Source organism: Hipposideros armiger, unplaced genomic scaffold (assembly GCF_001890085.2).
Source record: "Hipposideros armiger isolate ML-2016 unplaced genomic scaffold, ASM189008v1 scaffold_179, whole genome shotgun sequence".
NCBI classification, from domain to species: Eukaryota; Metazoa; Chordata; class Mammalia; order Chiroptera; family Hipposideridae; genus Hipposideros; species Hipposideros armiger.
In genome coordinates this window covers 861,949-884,231 of record NW_017731529.1, presented here as the reverse complement: position 1 = coordinate 884,231, position 22,283 = coordinate 861,949, and the positions used below count along the sequence as shown (strand labels likewise).

The 22,283-nt window shown below is 36.4% G+C and overlaps 1 protein-coding gene across 1 annotated transcript in view; it reads right to left on the bottom strand.

Annotated features, from left to right (window-relative positions):
- CWC27 (CWC27 spliceosome associated cyclophilin) overlaps nt 1–22,283 on the bottom strand; it is a 177,958-nt gene that overhangs the window by 17,134 nt on the left and 138,541 nt on the right. The window contains exons 13-14 of the mRNA XM_019652416.1: nt 12,252–12,361; nt 7,823–7,926 (exon numbers count right to left, since the gene is read on the bottom strand). Of these exons, the coding sequence (XP_019507961.1) occupies nt 7,823–7,926; nt 12,252–12,361 (214 nt within the window). The remainder of the gene's footprint in view (nt 1–7,822; nt 7,927–12,251; nt 12,362–22,283) is intronic.

Below are 22,283 nucleotides of genomic sequence, written 5' to 3'. Positions count from 1 at the left end.
AGCCCCATGAGGCTCCTGTGAGGGTTAATGAAAGAAGATAACACAAAGGTCGTAGCAGGGTGCCTGAAACACGGCTGACATTTGAAGAATGGTGAGGGGCGTGGTTAGGGGTGCCAACCCCCGTGCACTCAAAAATCCATATGTAACTTTTGACTCCCCCAAAACTTAGCTACAGTTGGCCCTTTGCATCTGCAAATTCAACCAAACTCAGATGGAAAACAGTATTTTTGATCCATGGTTGGGAATCCGTGGGTTTTTGATCCACGGTTCCTGAATCCAAGGATGTGAATCACACAGATAAAAAGGGCTGCCTGTTATTTATTAGAAAAAATCTGCTTATAAGCGGACTCCCACAGTTCAAACCCATGCCGTTCAAAGGTCAACTGGACAGCACATGCTTCAAGAATGAATTGGTGGGATCCACAGCCACCTTGATCTCCTACTACCAGTAGAAGAGTAAGAGTGAAAAAAGCATAGAAAGGATGTATATTTACTTTAAAGTGAAGTATCAGTATCTTCTACTCTGTCAGTTATTTTGTATAATATTATTAATTAATCTGAGTGACTGATAATTGGCTAGAAATACGCTTAACCAGTGCTTTTAAAAGAAACGAGATTTCACATTAAAGTAACTCAGCAGACATTCCAAAACAAAATATGTCTGTGAAAATAGAAATGCTCCACAAGCAAAAGTAATGAACCTAGACACAGACCTTACACCCTTCACAAAAATTAACTCAAAATGGACCATAGACCTATGTAAAATGCAAAAGCATAAAACTGCTAGAAGATAACACAGGAAAAACCCTACTTGATCTTGGGAATGGCAATGACCTTTTAGGTAATACTGAAGGTGTGATCCATGACAGAAATAATGAATAGGCTTGACTTCATTAAAACTAAAAAATTCTGCTCTGTGAAAAACAATGAGAAGACAAGCCATGGACTGGGAGAAAATATCTGCAAAAAACATAGCTGATATAAAACTGTTATTCAGGGCCGGCCGAGTGGCGCGATGGTTAAGAACTGGCTTGGGATGCCAGAGGGCCCTGGTTCGGATCACACATATGAGGGCCAGTGACACTGCCCTCTACAGCTAAGATGCTGAACAACAGCTCAACCTGGAGCTGGGCTGCCGTGAGTCGCTGGCAACAGTGTAGGCTGCAGCCTCTGTGGCAGTGGGTTGCCATGGGCTACCGTATGTAGCCAGCAGCCAGCGTGAGCGGCCAGCAGCCACAGTGAGCGGCCGTCCAGAAGCCGGCGACTGATCTGCCTCGCCCGGGAAGAGCGCAATGATGGTGCCACCTTGGGCCAGTGAAGCAACGTCCTCCACAACTAGACTGAAGACCAAAAGGACAGCAACTTGTCTGTTCCCCTTCCCCCAATTCCCCAACACTGTTCCCAACCCCCCAATTCCCCAATAAAAATCTTAAAAAAAAAATTTCGACCTGAATGATAATAAAGATATAATTAAAAAAATAAAATAAAAATAAAACTGTTATTCAAAATATACAAAGAACATTTAAAACACAACAATAAGAAATTGAACAATCTGATTAAAAAGTGGGCAAAAACCATTAGTAGACACTTCACTAAAGTAGATATGCAGATGGCAAATACAGAGGGTATTTGTGTATAAAATTTGTGTATACACATTTTAAGAAAGGAAAAAATTGTATTAAAGTTGTCATACAATGAATGACACTAGCATTCATTTGATTAACATCATCTTTTGAGCGAATGTCATACTGCACATTGCTACTGTAATTTGATTCAACGGCGAAAAGTAACACATAGATAACATCTCTTAAAATGTGTACATGTTTTTGGCACCCCTGGTAGAATGTGAAAAGATGATCAACATCATAGGTCATTAGGAAAGCAAATAAAACAACCATGAGATACCACTCCCCACACATTAGAATGGCCCAAATCCAAAACACTGGCAACACCAAATGCTGGCAAGGAAGTAGAGTACCAGGAACTCTCATTCATTGCTGGTGGAGATATAATATGGCACTGCCACTCTGGAAGACAGTTTGGCAGTTACTTACAAAACTAAATATACTATTACCATACCACACAGCAATCATGCTCCTCGGTATTTATCCCAAAACAAGTTTACATAAAAACCTACATACGGATGTTCATAGCAGCTTTATTCACAACTGCCAAAATTTGGAAGCAACCAAGATGTCCTTCAGTAGGTAAATGGATAAACTATGCTGTACTCAGACAACGGAATATTATTCAGCACTAAAAAGAAATGAGCTATAAAGCCATAAAAAGCCATGGAGAGACCTTAAATGCATGTTACACTAATGAAAGGGGACAATCTGAGAAAGTTACCTAGTATATGGTTCCAACAATATGACATTCTGGAAAAGGAAAACGATGGACACAGTGAAAAGATCACTGGTTGCCAGGATTAGGAAGAGAGGGAGGGATGAATAGGCAGAGCACAGGGAATTTTTAGGGCGATGAAACTATTCTGTATTGTAATGGTGGATACATGTCATTATACACGGGGGTGCCAAAAAAATGTGCACAAGTGGACACTTTGGTCAACGTTACTCAAGTCATAGTTCGCTGTAATCAGAAGTGTCTGGACGCTGATGGGAACCACTTTGAGCACCTCTTGTAATTGCAGAAGTCAAATGTGACTTGTATTCATCTTTTGCTATCAGTATACATTGAATATTACAATTTTAATAGTTTTTTTCCTTTCTTAAAATGTGTATACATTTTTTTGGCACCCTCTGTATTTGTCCAAACCCATAGAATATATACAACATCAAGAGTGAACCCTAATGTATGGACTTGAAGTGATAATGATGTTAAATGTAGGTTTCTCAATCATAGCAAATGAACTGCTGTGGTGCAGGATGTTAATAGTTGGGATGGCTGTGTTTGGGGGGCCGGGGGGAGAAGGGAGAGAATATGGGAACTCTGTATTTTCTGCTCAGTTTTGCTGTGAACCTAAGGTTGCATTAAAAAAATAAAGTCTATTTAAAAATTTCTTCTAAAAATGAAATCTCCAGATTCACCTGGTTTCACTGGCAAATTCTATCATATATTTAAAGAAGGAATAACACCAATTTTATGTTATCTTTTTTTTTCAGGAAATAGGAGAAAACATTGCCTATACATTTTATGAGGCCAGCATTACCCTGAAATCCCTGTCACACAGAAACAGCAGCAGGAGAGAACACTGCAGAGCAGTATCCCTCACGGACACAGACACAGATATCACGGTCAAAGCATTAGCAATTTTAACTCTGCAAAACTAAAAAGGAAACTATGCCATGACCAGGTGGGGTTTATTATGTGATTGTAAGGCCATTCAAGATTTGAAAATCAATGAGTGTAATTTACCCTATTAACAGTCACAGAGGAAAAACACAAGATTATATCAATTAATGGAGAAAAGTAGTTGACAAAATTCAACATCATTCATGTTAAAAACTGAGAAAACCAGAAGTTGAAGGGAACTTCCTTGACATAATCAAAGGCATCTACAAAAAACCTGTAGAATTATGTTAGAAGGAGAGTTTTTCAGAACCAAGAACAAGATTACTCAGAGCTGAGGATTTTGAGAAGTTACACTGAAATTTGTACCAATTTTATTAAAAACAGAACGTATTTTTAAAAAGTTTACAAAGGCAAAGCATTTCTTCTAAAATCTATTCTCTTTCACTAAGTACAGCAAAGTACCTTAATTAAGTCTTGAGATTCTAACAGCCCTAAAAGCAAGTCATAAAACTGATATTTACTTGGGACTATAATTGGAATGACATTTTGGGAGGGTCACTTGAAAATGTTTAGCAAGAGCCTAACATGCATACCCACTGATTAAGAATGCCAGTTTTAGAAATTTATCCTGAGAAAATTGGCAATGACAAAGATACAAGGATGTTCATTACAGTGTTGTGTATATAATAATAATAATAATAATAATAATAATAATAATAATAATAATAATAAAAAGACCGGAAAGGGTCCAAATATCCAACAACATGAAGTTGATCAAGTAAATTGTGGTTCATCATATAATGGAATACTATACGGCCATAATAAAAAAATACAAAAATTATATAATAAAATAATGTATGGCAAGGAAAAGTATTCACTATATAATGCTGAGGGGAAAAAAAACGAGTTATAAAACTGTAGTATTATATGTTCTTATTTCTGCTTAAAATATGTATATGCATATGAATATCTGGAGGGGTATACACATGTATAAATTAATAGTTATTTACTGTTGAGTTTGGATCACAGGTGATTTTTATTTACTTTTTTTTGAGAAGTCTGTCTTCTGTTTTTTCTACAGTAAATATCTTTTCCTTATATAATAAAAATAATTATTAAATATTTACTTGAGGCAATCATGCAATTGTTAGTGCTTCCCTAATCCTTAGAATGCTAAATACTGTATGTACTATGGGGAAGTGGAGGAGGGGGACAGGCAGGCGGCCTTTAATGTGGTATACTATTTTATCATGTGTATTTGTTATGAAGTTTTGGGTTAATCTTAGCTTTAACAATCTGGAAAGAATGTTTAGTGGAACATAGTAGTGAATAGTTAAGCTGCACAGGATCACAATCTACTCTCATAGATTCAATTTTTCTCCTCTTCTTGGAATGCTGAGTTTGTTGCGTAAGGAGCAGGTGGCTTTCTTTTTTATAAGTCTCTTGACTGCCTTGTCAGACACAGCTCTCTCAAAACTTTTCTGGGAGCTAACCAAGCTTTATCTAAACAAACCCAAAATGGCATATGGACTTCATCCACATGGTCATATGAATCCTTTGGCTGATGACTCCAGCCATGTATCTAATCGGTTTTATAAAATCCATGCTTGAAGGAGGACTCTATATGAGAGTGTAGCGCTGTGGGGCGAAGGCACGTAGTGAGTGGCAAAGAGACCCAAGCTGCTACCCTGGAATCTGGTCCCAACACTGCCACCAGGATTGGCAGCATAGGTCCCAACAAAGAGAAGAATCCTAATAATTTTGAGTGAAAATTTTCTATCATGCATTTATTTAAGCTTAGATCTACTAATAACACTTCTTTAAATGCCGTGTTAGACAGTGAAATCTGGAAATAATTATTGAACACCATATATAGTGTTTACAATAGAATCACATTTCTTTTCTTTCTCTTCCCCTCCCACTTTTTCCTTTTTTTGCATAAAAAATAGAATGCTGCTGAATGGTACCCAAATGTCTGTTGTATACCATGCCAATACAGCAGCCTAGCCAAAAATGCGAACAGAACAGTTTGCCAAGTAAAAGAAAACATAACAAATTGGTAATGGTTTCTATCTTGACAGAAAATGAAAATGATCCCTCAATGTGTGGTCACTCATGTGGACACATAAAACTGTCTTAGAAGCAATCATTTTACCTCAGATAACAGACCCTGACAGTGTAGTCACAGCACTGGCTGACTTTTACTTCTTAGAAAAGCGGCAACCGTGACCTACAAAACAGTCTGGGAGCCATGTAATTTATGCATAACACACGTGCACATGCCATGCACTCATAATATTTGCTATAAATCATTTTGAATACAAGACTTCTTCTCTGAGTGGAATATACTTCATGAGAGATGATCTAAATCACCAGAGACTTGATAAAGCTGAACTGGCTTCTTTACGAACAGAAATAGTGTTGCTTATCAGGTTACAAAATTTCAATAGTCTGTGTCACAATAAAAGGGCATTATATAAGGGCCCCAGGGATTCTGTTGGATTCTGTAAGTGCCTTGGAAGCTAAAGGATTTTATTAGATGTTAGATAAAACAAATACAAAAAAAAATGTGCAGGTACATAGTGTACAGCTCTGACTTTCTGTTTAGGAAACTGCAATTGAAAGAAGAAATGAACCCCCTGAAGACCTGGAAATAGCTCCTTTATCGTATTTCCCCTTCCTTTACCACTTATTTTTGTTCCCCAGATGGAGAACTGGCCAACATCAGTGATCAGTGGTTTTTCCCCCACTATCTGGTGAAGTTTTCCCCCCACTATCTGGTGAAGTTTTCCCATTTGTTTAACTTTCTAATGAGAAGGTTAGAACAATGATTGTATTGTGAAATCATATCACAAACAAGAATGACACTCTTAATCACACTAATTGATATCTGAAGCTAATGAGGAATTCAAAATGAGAAAATACAAGGGGCTAGGAAGAACCTTGGGAAGTTAAATGGTCTTGCCAAGTTGAAAGTAAATTTGAATCCTGTGGGTTATGAGTTGCAAATGGAACTTCTGGGTTTAAATTTGTTGGTGACTTTCCTGTTCAATAAAAAAGGACTTAAATGGCTTATAAAAAGGTTAAAAAAACTTATTGGGCATCACACTGCTCTTACAAAACACCCTCTTGATGAGTTAAGTGTAAATGAATCAGAAACACATGGATCATATTTCCTTAAAAAACGCATATGAATTCAAAAATAAGGGGAAGACGACTTGGCAAAACATTTTGGAGTGTGGTGACTGAACCCAAAACATTTGAAAGATATTTTGAGACATTCAAGGAATCCAAAATAGAACTAAACCTGTCCAGTCACATAAAACCCAGAAAGTTCTATGCAATGTGCATTTATCTCTATGGGTCAATCAATACCCACTGGGCCTTCGCCTTTGGCACAGAGCTATGGAGGCGCGAGCTTCTGTCTTTAAGCAGGTTTGAATTTAAGTATAAACAAATATACATAAATAATAGACACCTGTTAAAAAAGACCCAGGGTTTCACAAAACAATTTGGCATCATAACTCAGACGGTATAGAAACTATATTCAGAGAAATACACAAGTCCTTCCAGGGTCCTAGTGTGAGTCGGATTCATTCCATTCAAATCATCATATCCTCAGCCCTTTTGATTGAAGTTATATATACTTTCAGAGTCTTACTTGCTTAAATGTTTTCTTAATGAGTGTGTTTATGTCTTTTTTAATGTGTGTCCCAGCCCCCTTTCCTCCACCCTCTATGTCTGTGACTGCTCAACAAATCTTGCTGACTGATTTCCTGGAGAATGGGAGTGCTGGACACAGTTTTGAAATAGGGGCGAGATGCTGTTTGGCAGAGAGGAGTGAGGCTATGATTTGGGTTGGGGTAATGGCACATGTGATAGTTCAGGGGCTCCAGAGGGTGAGTCATGTGTGTGGGGGGGACCCACTGGCTTGCTTGCAGCAATGTGCCTGAGCCAGGGTGCAGTGGGAGACGGAGGCGGTGAGGTGTGGGGAGGCCTAATGTACTACATGTGAAGTCAACTGGAGGACAGAGGAGTGTGATAAGGGAAAACACAATTCTCAGTCTTTTTTTCTTTCTTTTTGCCAGTACAGGATAAAGCGCTAAGCATAGGACACGTACAAGTCATTAATTCCTTTATTTCTTATCAGTGTCTTAAAAAGCTGAAAAATATCCAAAGATAAAAACAAGTTAACTATGCATGTATTTCTAGGTTCCTGTAGGTCATAAATTTGAAGAGACACTTAGTAGGGTTATGAAATGGATTGCTGAGTTAAAGTGTTTGTGGGAAAGTGTAAAAATTAATGACTTAGAATCTTTTAAAGCTGTTTTTCTTAGTTGTTTGATGTGAGTCTTATCTTTTCTACAATATGAGAAAGTTATTAGGGCTGGGATATGGTCATAGGCTTCTTGAGTATGTCCCACAGGCCAGCACAATGCTCAGAACACACCAAGCACCCAATAAATACGTGCTTACTGAAGTGAAATGAAGTAAAGGGTGCTAAAGCCCTACAATGGTGCTCTGAGTCTATTTGTTCATGTTTCATACAAAGATCAAAGCCCTTACTTACCATCCTTCATCATCTTCTACTTCCGTTTCAGAAACGTTATTTTCAGGAGTTTCAGCAATTGCTTGAGTGAGTTTAGATTTAAACTGGTTCAGCAACGCAAGGGTCTGAAATAAGAATAAGGCTGCTAAATTTTCTGACAAGGATAAATATCATTTTAGAAGAGACACTTAAATTTGTTACAAAATATCCCACCGAGATGTAAAACACTTAGATACACTTTTAATTTTGAAGGAAAATAACAAAACTGCTTTCCAGCTGCAACAGTGACTGATATTCACAAAACCTGACATTACCCTGTTTGCATTTACCTCAGAGATACATGACTATTTTCTTATTTGGGAAAGATAAATTTGCTTATATAGAAGACATTTAAATTTTAAAATGCATGCTTATTATAAATAGCTTACTTTTCAATGTCCACAAGACAGGGAGGTAGTTCATTAAGATACGTGAAATCAAAAACAAAACACGAACTGATAGTATTTTTCATCGAACAAATTTCCAAAAATGTAAAAATATCAATGTTGGGGAAGGTGAAAGAAACGAACACATTAACTGTTGGAAGATGGGTACACTGGAGTGATTTAGAGAGCTGTTTATATGTATTAGAATCTTTACGATAATCATTCCCTTAGATTCAATAATTCAAATCCTGGGAATACATGTAGAAAAAAATCTAAAACACAGAAAATGGCTGATGCAAAAGAAGTGCGCTGTGGCAGCAGTCACACAAGAGGAAAAATGGAGACATGTTAAATGTTGCTCAATAAGGAACTAGATAAATTTGGTAAAAAGCAATAAATATGCTATTACACTGTTATTAAAAATTCTACACATGAAGCATTACCCTGTATTGTTAAGTGAAAGAGGTAGTATATAAGTATCATGTTTGTTGAGTATGTTTTTTTAAAAAAAGGAGACATTCCCGTGATTCTTGTTTGGCTCCCATGCCCTTTGTGGGGAAGAAGAGAGAGTACTTCCAGTTTTGGTAATCACACTGCCTCCTGGCTATAGCTTAACAGTAACAGTCTGCTCCAGTATTTGAGCAGAGAACACAAGTTAGAAAATAGGTTTTTATTCTACTGTTTAAAAAAGTACATAATTATAAAATGGGATAAAGTACTATCTATATATAAAAATCAAGTATCTAAGATACTGATACAGTGCTAAAATACATGTGCTAATACAATACAATGTGCTAAAATACATGTGCTAATACATATACAATTCAGTGCTAAAATACATGTCATAAGGAAAACAGTGTGTGATAATTCAAGATGTGAACAACAGGTGTAATAAGGAATCACAGTACACTGCCAGGCTCCAGACCTTATCTAACAAATGTCGTCAGGACCACAGTGCATGAAAAGATTAAGTAGGTTTTGGTGGTCTAGCACCTAAGCGCAATAAAGACAGGTGGTGCTAAAATAACTGCAAGAAACCAAGGCGGTTACCGCTAAAAAATGATAGTGAAGTGTGCCTTGTATGTTTCTGCAAAATTTAATGCTCACATGAACAACAGCTGAAAATATACACATTACCATAGCTGTTGAATGAGATGAGTTTGGGGGAAAAACTATAAATTCCTACTATAACTAAAAACTACAAATATCCTCACAGGCATTCTGAGGGCTGCTTAGTGTTAGGGTTTAGATATTTTACCCGTTTCTAGAGTAGTAATTATAGGACAAAGCTCTTGAAACAATGTTAACAGATAAAGAAGGCATCCCTTGTTATTAAACCTTATTCATTAAAGCTTTTTGCCTACAAACCTTTATTGTATTTGCTTTACAATAAGGAAAAAGTTTATTGTAGAAATATTAGAAAATAAATAAAAACAAAACAAAAATATCTATTGTTCTATCACTCAGAATAACTATTGTTGACATTTTGGTATATATCCTTTACGGTGTGTCATGTGTGTTTGTGTGTATGTATATACTTATATACCTATATCTGCATTATATAAATATACATCTCCATATGTCTGTCTATCTATCTATCATCTATCTATCTATCTATCTATCTATCTATCTATCTATCTACTAATCATCTATCTATCTATTGCTTAAAAGTAAACTCCATCAATTTATAATGGTAGACTTTTGCACACTTGGAAATGTCTTTTCCAAGAGCATACAGAAAAACGAAAATGAAGGAGATTTCTTAGAGGAATGAAATTTTAAAACTTCCTAGCAATTTACACTAGCCCTGGATCTTTTTCCTTGAGTTGTAAGTGGCAAGCCAGTCTGTTTTTCGAGCCAGTTAATGTGCTACTGGCATTTGCTCAGAGAAGGAGGCTGTGACAAACACGAAAAAATATCCTCTTGGCCTTGCTTTGCTTTATTCAAGGTTGGGCTTTCTCTAGCTCTATTCTAAAGGCAAGAGAAGACACTAGGCAGAAAAACAAATATCACGAAATAAAGGGGCAGAACATAGGGTGAAGAAGATAGGATCTGCAAGGAGGCATTTCTGTTTGGCACTTGCAGGGGAATTAGTCTTCTGGATTTTGCTGAAGGAATGCATGGCCAACCTCTGACAGCATGGCTCTCCGGCACAGCGAGAGCCTTCCCAGTGTGGGGAAGCTGTTTTGGAGGGGCCCTGCCTTGGGAGGCTTTGTGCATACATAGCTACACATAACACTCTCTCAACTGGCCTCTGTGCCTCCAGTCCTGCCCTGGGTCCAGGCTAGTTTCCATACTGCAGCCAGGTGGGAGGGATCTTCCCGAACTGCAAATGAGAGCATAATCCAGTAATACCTTGGTTTGTGAGCATAATTTGTTCCGGAAACAAACTACTCGTATTGCAAGACATCGCTTGTTTACCACGTTAAAATGTATTAGAAATGTTTGCTCGTCTTGCGGAACACTCGCAAACCAAGTTACTTGCAATCCAAGGTTTTACTGTACTTCCTTCCTTTGATGGCTGTCCAGTCCCCATAGAGAAAATCTAAACTTATTATTAAGGCTCAGAAATACCTTGCATGAGATGGCTTCTGCTCACTCCTCCAGCTTTGTCTTCTCCCTCACTTATTTTCCTGTCATACTTAATATCTTTTAGTTTTTTGCAGAGATCAAAGACTTCTCATATACTCTTCCTTTTGTAGCCACATATCTCCTGCTCAACCTTCAAAGCTCAGCTGACAAAGGGTTTTCTCAGAAAGGCCTCCCCAGATTCTTCGGACATGTTAGGTCCTACTGTTACCCATTTACATAGCTCCCTGTACCTAACCCATCATAGTGCTCATCCTCTTTTACTGGTATTACTGTTCTTGTGTAACTGGCTCTTTTTCCTGATAGCTCAGCCAGCATAGATTTAGTCACCTTGTTTACCACCAAATACAGTGATTAGCACATGGTAGCTTAGCTTCTTAATAATTATTTGCTGGGAGGGGGAAAAAGAGGAATGCATGAATAAGAGTGATCCTTAATATCTTTGGTAGTATATTCACTACAGTTGCTATTCAAAGGACTTTCTGATTCCATAAAAACAAGTTAACAATGTAATTTTTCTTAATTTTGATGTCCCACTTCTTCTGAAAACTGTACAGATTAGTTATCTGTAATTATAGTTTCCTATACCTAACTTCTTGTTGAACTTTCCCTATGATTATTTTCATGCTGAGTACTGATGCATGATTCTTCCTTATCAGTAATTAGGTGTCACTTATAACATTCATTTATCCAAATATGGTTGGGCTTTTAAATCTACTTTTATTTTGCCTATTTTATTTATACGTCTAAAGTGGCATGTCCTCACATGTTCATGGCAGCACCAACAATGTAAGATTTTGGTCTGTCCTTCTAGCTCTTCAGCAAGAAGCTGCTGGGCCGCTAAGGTTTATTTTATTGGTGCTGAGCGCTGCGTGTTGTGTATGATTGACTCCCAGACTGTAGAGCTAGATTCCTATCCCTCGATTCTTGATTTCTGACAATCTTCTTATTTTACTTCATGAAAATACAGGAATTACTTGCAATAAGCAGAATTTTGTAACATTATTTACAGTAGAAGTCAATGGTGAACCGACACCTTATTTACAGGCAATGTACAATTTCAAGTGGAGTCAGCATGTGAGATGCTGGGCTAGAAGAGGTCCCTTCATCATTTATAATCACCACTTCTCTATTTCATAATATTTAGTATCTGATAACATGTGGCTTTACAAGGTTCCTGTGCTTGATATAGGAGTACAAGGTTGAAACCTGAAAGTTTTAGGCTTTTTATCTGTATGTCTGAAAAGAACTCTATCATGTGGACCTTTCCATGAGTGGCCAACGCCCCTGCCATGTCACACTATATAAATACATCCCTTTTCATTTTTAAGAAGTAGTGCGTCCCCTGATGTATAATCAAATTAGGCTCCATTAACAACACTTGAAGACACTTAAAAGGCAATGAATTATGTATGGATTTTACTTTGTGAAGTTACCTGTTCTTCCCGGGAAGTTCCTTTCTTTGACTGTTGCTTCTTCAAAGTTTCATACTTTTGCTTTTCTCTCCTGTATTCTGCAACAGCACCTTCTAGAGCAGCCTCGTCCTCTGAAGAAGAATAGAATATTCTTAGAATAAATAGTAAAAAGGCTGTGCATTCATATTTATGTCTATTCTCGTATCTCTGAAGAGGAGGTCAGAACCTGGGATTGGTTTTCCCTCCATTTAATTTAAAAATCAAACCAATAAACTCCACCAGCTCCACAATTATTTCCTAGATTAGAAAGTGACCAATGTTAATTTATCAACCAATTTTATAAACATCTTTATTATATACTGTGCTATTATAGTTGTTCTCACTTGTACTTATTTGACTGAAAATCACCTATCTCACTTTTACAATTAAGATTTTCCAAAATTCAGCAATACCATTTTATACTATTGCCTTGCCTTATAAGATATAATCTTTCAATATTGGTTGATTTTTCAACCAATTACTTGACACTTTTGTTCCACAGTTAAAACAATGATAATAACAACAAACAACTTCCATTTGATGGCATCATAAAATATAAATATATCTAACAAATAAGTGAGGACAGTTACCTGAAGCAGACAAAAATAATTTTCACTAAATTACAAATTAGAAAACAAATGTATAGATTTGATCCTGCAATAATTCTATATGAAGATTAGTTAACATCTGGGTTCACAGAATACCATGTTGCCCCCCAGAAACAAGTACTTGTACTAACATTTTATAATACCTTATATGTATACATATTAATGAAAATCTGTGACTTTAAAAAGCAACAACCTAGCCAACTCTTAACCAATGTGCCACTCGGCTGGTGGTTCAGATCCCACATTAGGGCCAGTGACGCTGTGCCCTCTACAGCTAAGATGGTGAACAACAACTCAACCTGGAGCTGGGCTGCCATGAGTCGCTGGTGATGGTGTAGATTGCAGCCCCTGCTGCAGTGGGGCCGCAATGGGCTGCAGTAAGCTACCATAAGTGACTGGCGGCTAGCCTAAGTGGCCGGCAGCCGACATGAGCTGCTGTGAGCCACTGTGAGCGGCTGTCCAATGGCCGGCAAGTGACTGCCTTACCCGGGAAGAGTGCAATGATCACAATACCAACAGGGGCCAGTGAAGCAACTGAAGAACACACACAGACAAACATTGTAACTATTTGAGGTGATAGGTATATTAATTAGCTTGATTGTGGTAATTATTTCATATTGCCTTCTCTAGTTCTTAAATCTTCTGAGATTTTTAATTACCTGGGTTAAGGATGACTTTTTTCTCCTCCTGTTTTAATTTCTAGTCCAAATGGACAGAGAAATAGCTTTAGAATAGCTGTGAGGTTGTCTCGTCTTTTATTATGTACAGCTGTTATACCAGGTTCCATCTGGACCACACGGGAATTGTAACCAAAACACTTTTACAGCAGATGGTAGACACCTGCTGCACAAACCCAACTGTGTGAAAAATCTGGTCACCTCTTTTATTTCCTATTGAGCATATTGTATTATAATAATATAAAGTACTTCTGTTTATACTGTGATCAACTATGAATGAGCACAGCATGTTCATTTTCACGTTATTTCTCAGCAATATATGCTGAGCTAATTTCCTTAGCTCCATGTTTCAGTTTGCTAATTCTCTGTTCAGTTGTATCTAACCAGTTTTTGAGACATAAATTGAGTCATTGATTTTAATAATTATATTTTTTATTTCTATTTATAGATATTCAATTTGGTTCTTTTTCAAATTCACCCACTCTTTTAATAGCCTTAGTCTTATATTATGATCTTTTATGCCTTTAAAAATCTATTTAAAACAAACTTGTTATGTTGTCTCTTTCAGATTGTTCTTGGGGATCCTTCTGACTCTGTCCCCAAAGTGGTCATTTCTCTATGTGTTTTCTAATCATTAATTGTGAGTTTATCTTCAGCCATGGCTGCATCTCCATCATGCTCCACAGGAATCCTAGGCACACAGGATTGTGTAAGAGTTTCTACAGAGAACTTTTGCATTTGTTTCTACCAGGCCATTAAGAAGTTCCATTGGTTCAAAGCCATTTGCTTTCCAAGTTAATTTCTTGTATTAGGATTCCTGTACCATATAGGTAGTGTACATTAAGGCTTTACAGCCATGCTTGGTAGAGGTTTAGAGTTTTGATTTTGATTTTTTATGACAGACGGCTGTTTTTTCTCCTCCCACACATAGCTCTGAAAAATGACAAGTTTCTTTGTGGCCTTCTTGACCAGAGGAACAGTTTTTCTAGTTTCCACCTTTCCTGACTCAAGGCCATATCTCTATCCAAGTGTGAGACTGAAACCCCAGCGTCTAGCTATTAGAGCTTACATCTGGTTCCAATATCCCCAGGGTAACTATAGTGTCAGCTTGCCCACTTAATGCTCTGGTTGTGCTTCCTCTTTGTTTCTGGTACCTAGGAATTTTCCCTCCTCTCTTTCAATCTCAAGCTCAATCTTGCTCTCTCTCCCTCTCTCTCTCTCTCAGCTAAGTATTTAAATTGGGCTGCATTGTGTTCTACCCAGCATTTCTATATATTTGTAGGAGAAAGAAGTTCTGTGTTAACTCAGTCCATGTTGCCAGAACGAGAAATAGCACATTCATTTCTCATTGCTTGAATCCCCCTGAATAAACAAAAATTGAACAAGTGACTAGATGACTTTAGTGACATAAAACTGGCTAATAAAATACACAAGGAGTTTGAAAAATTCAGTGTCTCTAAGTACAGAGTGCTCTGTACTCTTTTACTCTTCTTATAAATCTCAATATACTGGATGATAATTCATAAATAATAATGATGCAGTATGATGACTATTTGACCTTAACTGAAATTTCTATAAAATATATGCTAAATAAATAGGAATGAAAAATGGGGGGGAAAAGAGCATTTACTAAGAACGTTCTATATGTTAGGCACCATGTTAAGGTGCTTTGATTATCTGTGAAGAAAGTATTTACTTATTTTACAAATGAGGTAACAGGATTGGACCACAATCAGGATACAGAAAAATGGATTTGAGCCCAAGTCTGTATGATACTAAAGGCCCACACCATGCCCTACTATTTTCAATTAAAGCTTCAATTCAGAAAATAAAATTTAGTAACTGCCCCCCCATATACTTGGCACTCTGAGAAATGCCATGAAAGATATCTAAAACATGTATGATACAGGCTTTTTATTCTAGAAAGTAATCTAAAGGGCAAAATGAACACACACATGTGAAAATAACTAAGAAATCAGTCATTGATTATAAATGTTAAATTGCTCATTCTTGGGTAGAATACCAACCTCCTAGAAGACTTAAATCTTTCCTACATTTTAGTGTTAGAATAAAATTTTTAAAATATCTTGGCTGTTTCTGAGATAAAATTAGGTAATCTATATGAAAGGGCTTGGTGAAGAGAATGTTTAATACCACTGTAACCATCAGTTTACTACTACAGCATCCATTTACTAGAGCACCAGAGCTAGAAGTTACCTTGAGGATCTTCTAATCTAACTTCTCCATTTATAGGTGAGGCAACTAAGGTCCAGGTAAGTGAGGTTTCTTAACTAGCATCCACCGTGGATTAGAAGCAGAACCTGGGCTAAAACTGGTGTTCTGACTTTTACTGGAGGTGACAATCTGCAGTAAGACTGAATGTTAAGTACTGCACTTTTGTCCCTACATGTTATAAAGAATGCCTCTAACCCTTCCCCTAAGAGCTAGTCAGAAACTTAATCCTTGCTCCATTGATCCTCTTCATTATGAAACCTTTTTGTTCTGAGAATAAAGGGGTGATGACTACTCAACTATTGGTTACTTAGCTTATAAGCCAATGGTATCTATCTACAAATCTCATTTTATAGATAAAAGGGCTCTACTTTCTCAGGACCAGAGCTCAAGGAGCTAACAGATCCAAGTAGCTACACATTCATTAATTAAAAACAGTGTATTGAGTGATTATTATATGTCAGAAACTGTAAGCCTGCTTATAAATAAATTTTTTAAAAATCTGGATCCATTACTTCAAGGTAATTTTTGAAAACTTTCCATAATAAATGAAAACTTTTATGTAAAGATATGTTACCAATAGTAAAGAACATTTGAAAATAAAAGGGATAGATTTTAATGGATATAGAAAATTATCAGTGCTACTGAAATCGCCTATCTCATCATAATTTCTGAAAGCTACAAAGTATGTTTTTATCAAATTTTATATGTACCAGATCTTAAACTAATTATAGGAAAAGAACCAGACTTGAAAATAGCTAATACAATAGCTAACATTTCAAGTACTCACTATGTGCCAGAAACTAGTACCTGAATTACTTGTTTTAATCCTTATAACCAACAACCCTATGAGGAAGGCATAGTATTATTCCCAGTTTGCCAATAAGGAAGCTAAAGCAGTGGAGGTTAAGTAAGTTATCTCAGGAATTATAAACACTGGAATATAAACTCATGCAGTCTGGTTCTAAAGTACAACCAGATTGGTTTTTTTCTTCTTCTTGCCTGAGATATGAGAAAACTTAGAAGAAAATACTCAAATTTGACATAAAATGGCATCAGGTCACCAACGGGTATGCTCATGAAATAAATCCTATCAAAAAAGTCCTAAATTCCTCCCAAACTATAACAAATGGGACGTGTAGAATCCTTTATGGTTTTTTCTTGATTCTCCTTAATTAATCATATTTTCCCCTCATGTGACCTTTAAATACTTTGTAGCTCCTAACCACACTGTATCATAACTGCTTCTTTGTCTATATTGCCACCTAGGCTATAAACTCACATAGCAGGGACTATGCCCTGTTTGTGGGCTGGCATTATGCCTAGTATATAGTATGTACTCAATAAGTAGTAGCTGAATGGACTAATGAAGAGATTGATCATTTTCAAGTCTTGGATTACAACAGTGTCCACAGTGGCTTATTGCTCTTGCTAGATGAGCAGCTGCTGGAGGGGCTTGTAGCATACACATACTTTTTCAATAGATAATTGCCTAATAAGTTGAGTTGTAAGGAACTAAATAATTTCTGACACTTAAAAAATATTTCTTTCTTTCTTTTTTTTTTTTAATTGGAGAACAGTGTATTTTTTCAGGACCCATCGGCTCCAAGTCAAGTAGCTGTTTCAATCTAGTTGTGGATGGCGCAGCTTAGTGGCCCATGTGGGGATCGAACTGGCAACTTTCGTGCTTATGGGCACTGCGCTCTAACCAACTGAGCTAACTGGCCACCCCTTGACACTTTTTAAAGAGGTGAGAAGAGTAGAATTCAACTTTAAGGCAGTTACGCCTGATAAAAGCCTCTGAGCACTAACCTTCTGGGTAGAATCCCTGTAAGAGTGGCAGCCATTCATTGAGGCTTTGCCGTCTCCTTGAGGAGCTACTGGGGAGAGACCACTTATCTTCCCCCCAGTCAGAATATGCCTGTTTTTTGGTTTGTTGTAAAAAAAAAAAATGGAAATGATATCAATGGGAATATTCTGTGACATTAAAATGAAGGCCTACATGTACTATATTCTTTATCATAATCTTTTGTGATTATAATCCATGATATTTATTGAATGACTAGAAGTTGAATCAGTACTAATTTTGTTGTAAAAATAATTGAAAATTGTTTAGATGATATCTTTGAAAAGTGAATAAGATGAAAACTGGTCTTTATCCAATGAAAGAGCCAAAGGAAAACTTATTCACAATAAAGACATTATTTAATGGAGGTGTCTATAGGCACGTTTACAAAGACTACGCAGAAGTTTAGTCAAAGACGGGGCTAAAAGTTTAATTTTTTTTTCTGTACTATGAACTAAAAAAAGAAATCTACAAGTTACTCATTTTATTAACAGATTTTAATTTTCAGTGTATTTTTTATTCTACAAATTGAACAATACTGGCTCCATCTGGTGGTCAAAATAAGCCCCTAGAGTTTCATGAAAATTAGTCAAACGTGGTTAAATGATTGGTTAAATGATTTAGGGACTACTGGGAAGTGTACTTGAACATTGAACACTAAACGTTGGCATATGCTTTAACATTGACATTGATTAAATGAAATTCAGTCTACATTTGCACGGAATTTTTACTTCTCTTTCTCTGTTCATCCTAGATTCACTGCTTCATGTTATTTTGGGTCTTAAAATAATTCTCAAAATAAAGTAACAGAATATTTTCCTCTGTCTTTTTCTACTAACTGATTTAAAAACATGTGAAGGTAACAAGTTATAATACAGTTAAATTTATTCAGATTTTCAAGTTGTATTCCATTTTGAAGTGTAAATTAAAAACACTCATTGATTTTAGCTGCATTTTCCATTAGACACTTCTAGAAGGGGTAGCTTGTGACTATATGAGAGTTCATATCTAGGGGTTCTGTACATTTTTATTCTAATGACTGCTTAATCTTAATTTTAAAATTCAGTTTAAAAGGAGTATATCCAGAATTACAATACAAAATATTAGTTCTAAGAAGTTCTTAGGCAGCAATGATCTGCTCATTTTACAGATAAAAAATTTCAGGTTCAGGGAGGTTAACTGACTGTGCTAAGCTGGGAATATCGAAAACCAGATTTTCTGACAACCCAATATTGTTTCCTCTCTATACAGTACTATGTGTCCTTTCTCGTTAGTGCATAATCACTGTTGGTATATTTCATTACAATCTAATAATCACTTTGAAATTATATACATTTATATATATAAATGACAGACTGACCATTTAGGAAATGGCACGAAACCTCAATATATCATAGATTTAATTCTCTAATTAGCTTTCTTTAATTTCTACTTTTGTATTTTCCCTTAAGATATTAGACATTTTTAAAAACTTGTTTTTAAAGCCCCACTTTTATCCAAATACAAAATTTTATCTTGCTTTTTTTCAGAGCATTGCTTTGTTGAGTTTATAATTTAAATAGCATTCATGTTGGTAATATATTACAGTCATAAGAGCACATTCCTTAGTTTAAAAATTGCATACAAAGTATTATACTACAAACCAATTCAAATGAATTTAAGTGAACTTATCTAATAAATTGAGAGATGAAGAGAACTTAGATCAGTAAAGACATTTTCTGAACATTTAACACCCCTATGTTGCCCTGTCATTCTGGATGTGGCAACTACAAATTATATACTCTGTCTTGTAGCAATAAGAAAAAAAAAAGTAAAATTCTTCAAGATTAAAGAGATTTCATAAAACCAGAAATAATGCTACCTAAAATTGCCTATGACTACGATCACCCTAGCAAATTAAACACTGCAGAATATCTGCGTTTCTAACTGTACTAAGGTAGGCTCTATTTTTTTGTAGTAAACTCGTGAGGTGCTTTTCTCCAAGTAGTTATAAGAGTTTACCAACTGGTTCAAAATAGTCCTCAAATACTTGCATGTGTGGTGTGGCAGACCATCCTTTACATCCCCTGTATGGCTGAGGACACTGAAGCAATATGGCGGCTTCTAAAACACACGTATGACCACTACTACCAGCACTGTCACAATTTTTCAGGACCTAGCACGTCTAAGATGTAATACTGAGAACTCTGCGTGCTTTCTCACTTAACTTAATTCTGTAACAACAGAAGGGGTATTATTATCTCTATGTTATGCACGTGGAAACAGAGGTTCAGAGAGGTTAAGTATCTGGCCCAAGGTTATATGGCTAATAAATGATAGAGAGCAAGGACTTGAAATCAAACTGTCAGACTTCAAAGCCCATGCGTTTTACAAATTCTGTTGCAGTGCAAACAGTCATGAGGAAAAGGGGCCATGTTATGTATGGGAGTAAGGAAAACAAAGGCAGCTCCCAATGGTAAGGAGCTTATAGGATGGAAAGGAATAAGACATACTAACTTTGCGGTGGAACCAATGATAAGACAGAGGTCCTGAGAAAGTGCTTAAGTAATTCATGTAGAAGAAGGGGAGGGACAGCTGGGTAGAGGAAGTGGCACTATAACTGGGTGTTAAAGGAGAAAGAAGATAACGCCATAGCAGGTAGGAGGGATGGTCACAACCAAAGCATGAAGGCAATGAAGGCACCACAGTGCGGGATGTACATGAGGAAGGGGAAAACATTTTGTGAAAATGAGGAATGAGTGAATAAGATGGGGGATAAGGAGAAGAAGATAAAAATCTGACTGTGAAAGTCCCTCAGTGCTAGATCAAGGAATTTTAACTTTATTTTGGTAAGCAATGAGCAGCCACAATTTATATCTTTCAGGTCTAAACTGCAAGGAAATCATTCACAAAGTTTGTGAGCCTTTTATAAAACTAAATGAGGTGTGCTGAACCACCCTAGATTGTTACGTTGTTTGAACTCATTTCTAAGAATTTTTTTAAAAGAGTATTTTCTTATGGTACTGGCTTGAGTTAGTTGATGAAATGGGGGGCAAAATTCCAAGTTTCCTGATGCCCATACTTCTCTCAATCAACGAAAACAATGCATTCCTCAGTAGTTCAGTGAACAAGAGAACAAAGGCAGTAAGAGGAGAGAGAGAGAGACAGAAAGGGAGTCTGACTCCCAAAATCTGGTTGAGATTTTCAATTACTTTTGGAAGAAACTTTGAAAAATATCCTGGTAAAATTATTTTTCTACATCTATCAGAATATTCTAATCTAAACGTGAAAATATGTGCAATTATTTGAAAGCGCCATGCCCCATTGTTTCTGGCTGTCCACTGTCTCAGAATTTTTTACCTGCCTAGACCATGTTCTCTCCTATAGGTACACAAATTCTGGTTCAGACTTATCCTTTCTTCCCCAATCCCCATATTTAATGATACCTCTAGGAGGCTAAATTTAGAGATGATGTGAGGGTAGGAAAAAAAGTCACCAAATCATGCTTCATCTGAAGTTCACCTATCTCCAAATGTGCTTTCTGCAAAATGGAGGTGGCGGGTGAGTTGGATGGGGGTCGCCTTGCTCAGTCTTAGTGGTATTGCTGTGAACTGTAGGCCAGCCCTCAGTCTGCTGATTCTGGCTTCTAGCTAACAGGTCATATTGCTTGTGGCTTATTTTATTTTATTTTTTAAGGAAACAATGGTTTGCAGTTTTATAGTGGAAAGAATATTGGACAGAAGATCGGACTCCTTAAATCTACTGTTTAAGTTAGCATGAGTACTAAATATCTTTAATGCTTTGGTTTCTTCATTTGCAAAATGGAAACTATAATACTTGTTTAATCTACTTCTCAGGACTGCTACAGAACTAACTGTAATGAGGCACGTGAGAGGACTTTGTAAACTGTTCATGTTATATAAATATAAGGTATTATAATATCTGGCAGTGAATACAAGGCACTGTATTTTGTCTATAAGCTACTTTATTAGTTATGGTTCCCTTCAAATGATTATGTCTCATTTGAAGAAGCAAGGCATAGATACAATATTTTTCATTTTATTAACATACTTGTTTGAATAAAAAATATTTCTGTATATTAAATCAAAATTTCAAAGGACCAATAAAACTTATAATTGGAATGTGGAAAATGCTTTTGTGAAGTGAATTATCAAAGTTTAATTTGTTTCTATAAATTTAGATGTTCCGATGTAGCCATCTTATCATGACGTTTACCTATAATTCTGAATTTGCTTCAGAGTAAGCAGTATCTGTTGATATATTGATAGGATGGAAAATGCTTTGCTACTGCCATCTTTCCACTACAGCTAATACTTGTCCAAACAGTGCTTTTGATTTGCCAGTCAGTATCCTAAGTGCCTTATGCATAATAACTCATTTAAATATAATAGGGGAGTGGTTGCCACTAAAAAGGCCAGGGCTTTACATTTGGAAACCTATCTTTTTAGAAGAAAGCTGAAAACTAGAAAAAATATGTGATAAGTGAATATGAGAGAGCTCTGACTGAGCAGGGCACCAAAGGTGGACCCAAGAATGTGAGTTCCTTAAGGGCAGGGACTTTTCCACTTTATTTGCCATTTTATGTCCAGAGTCTAGAACAGTACCTAGAAATTTTCAAGCATTCAATAAATATCATTTGAATGAATGAATT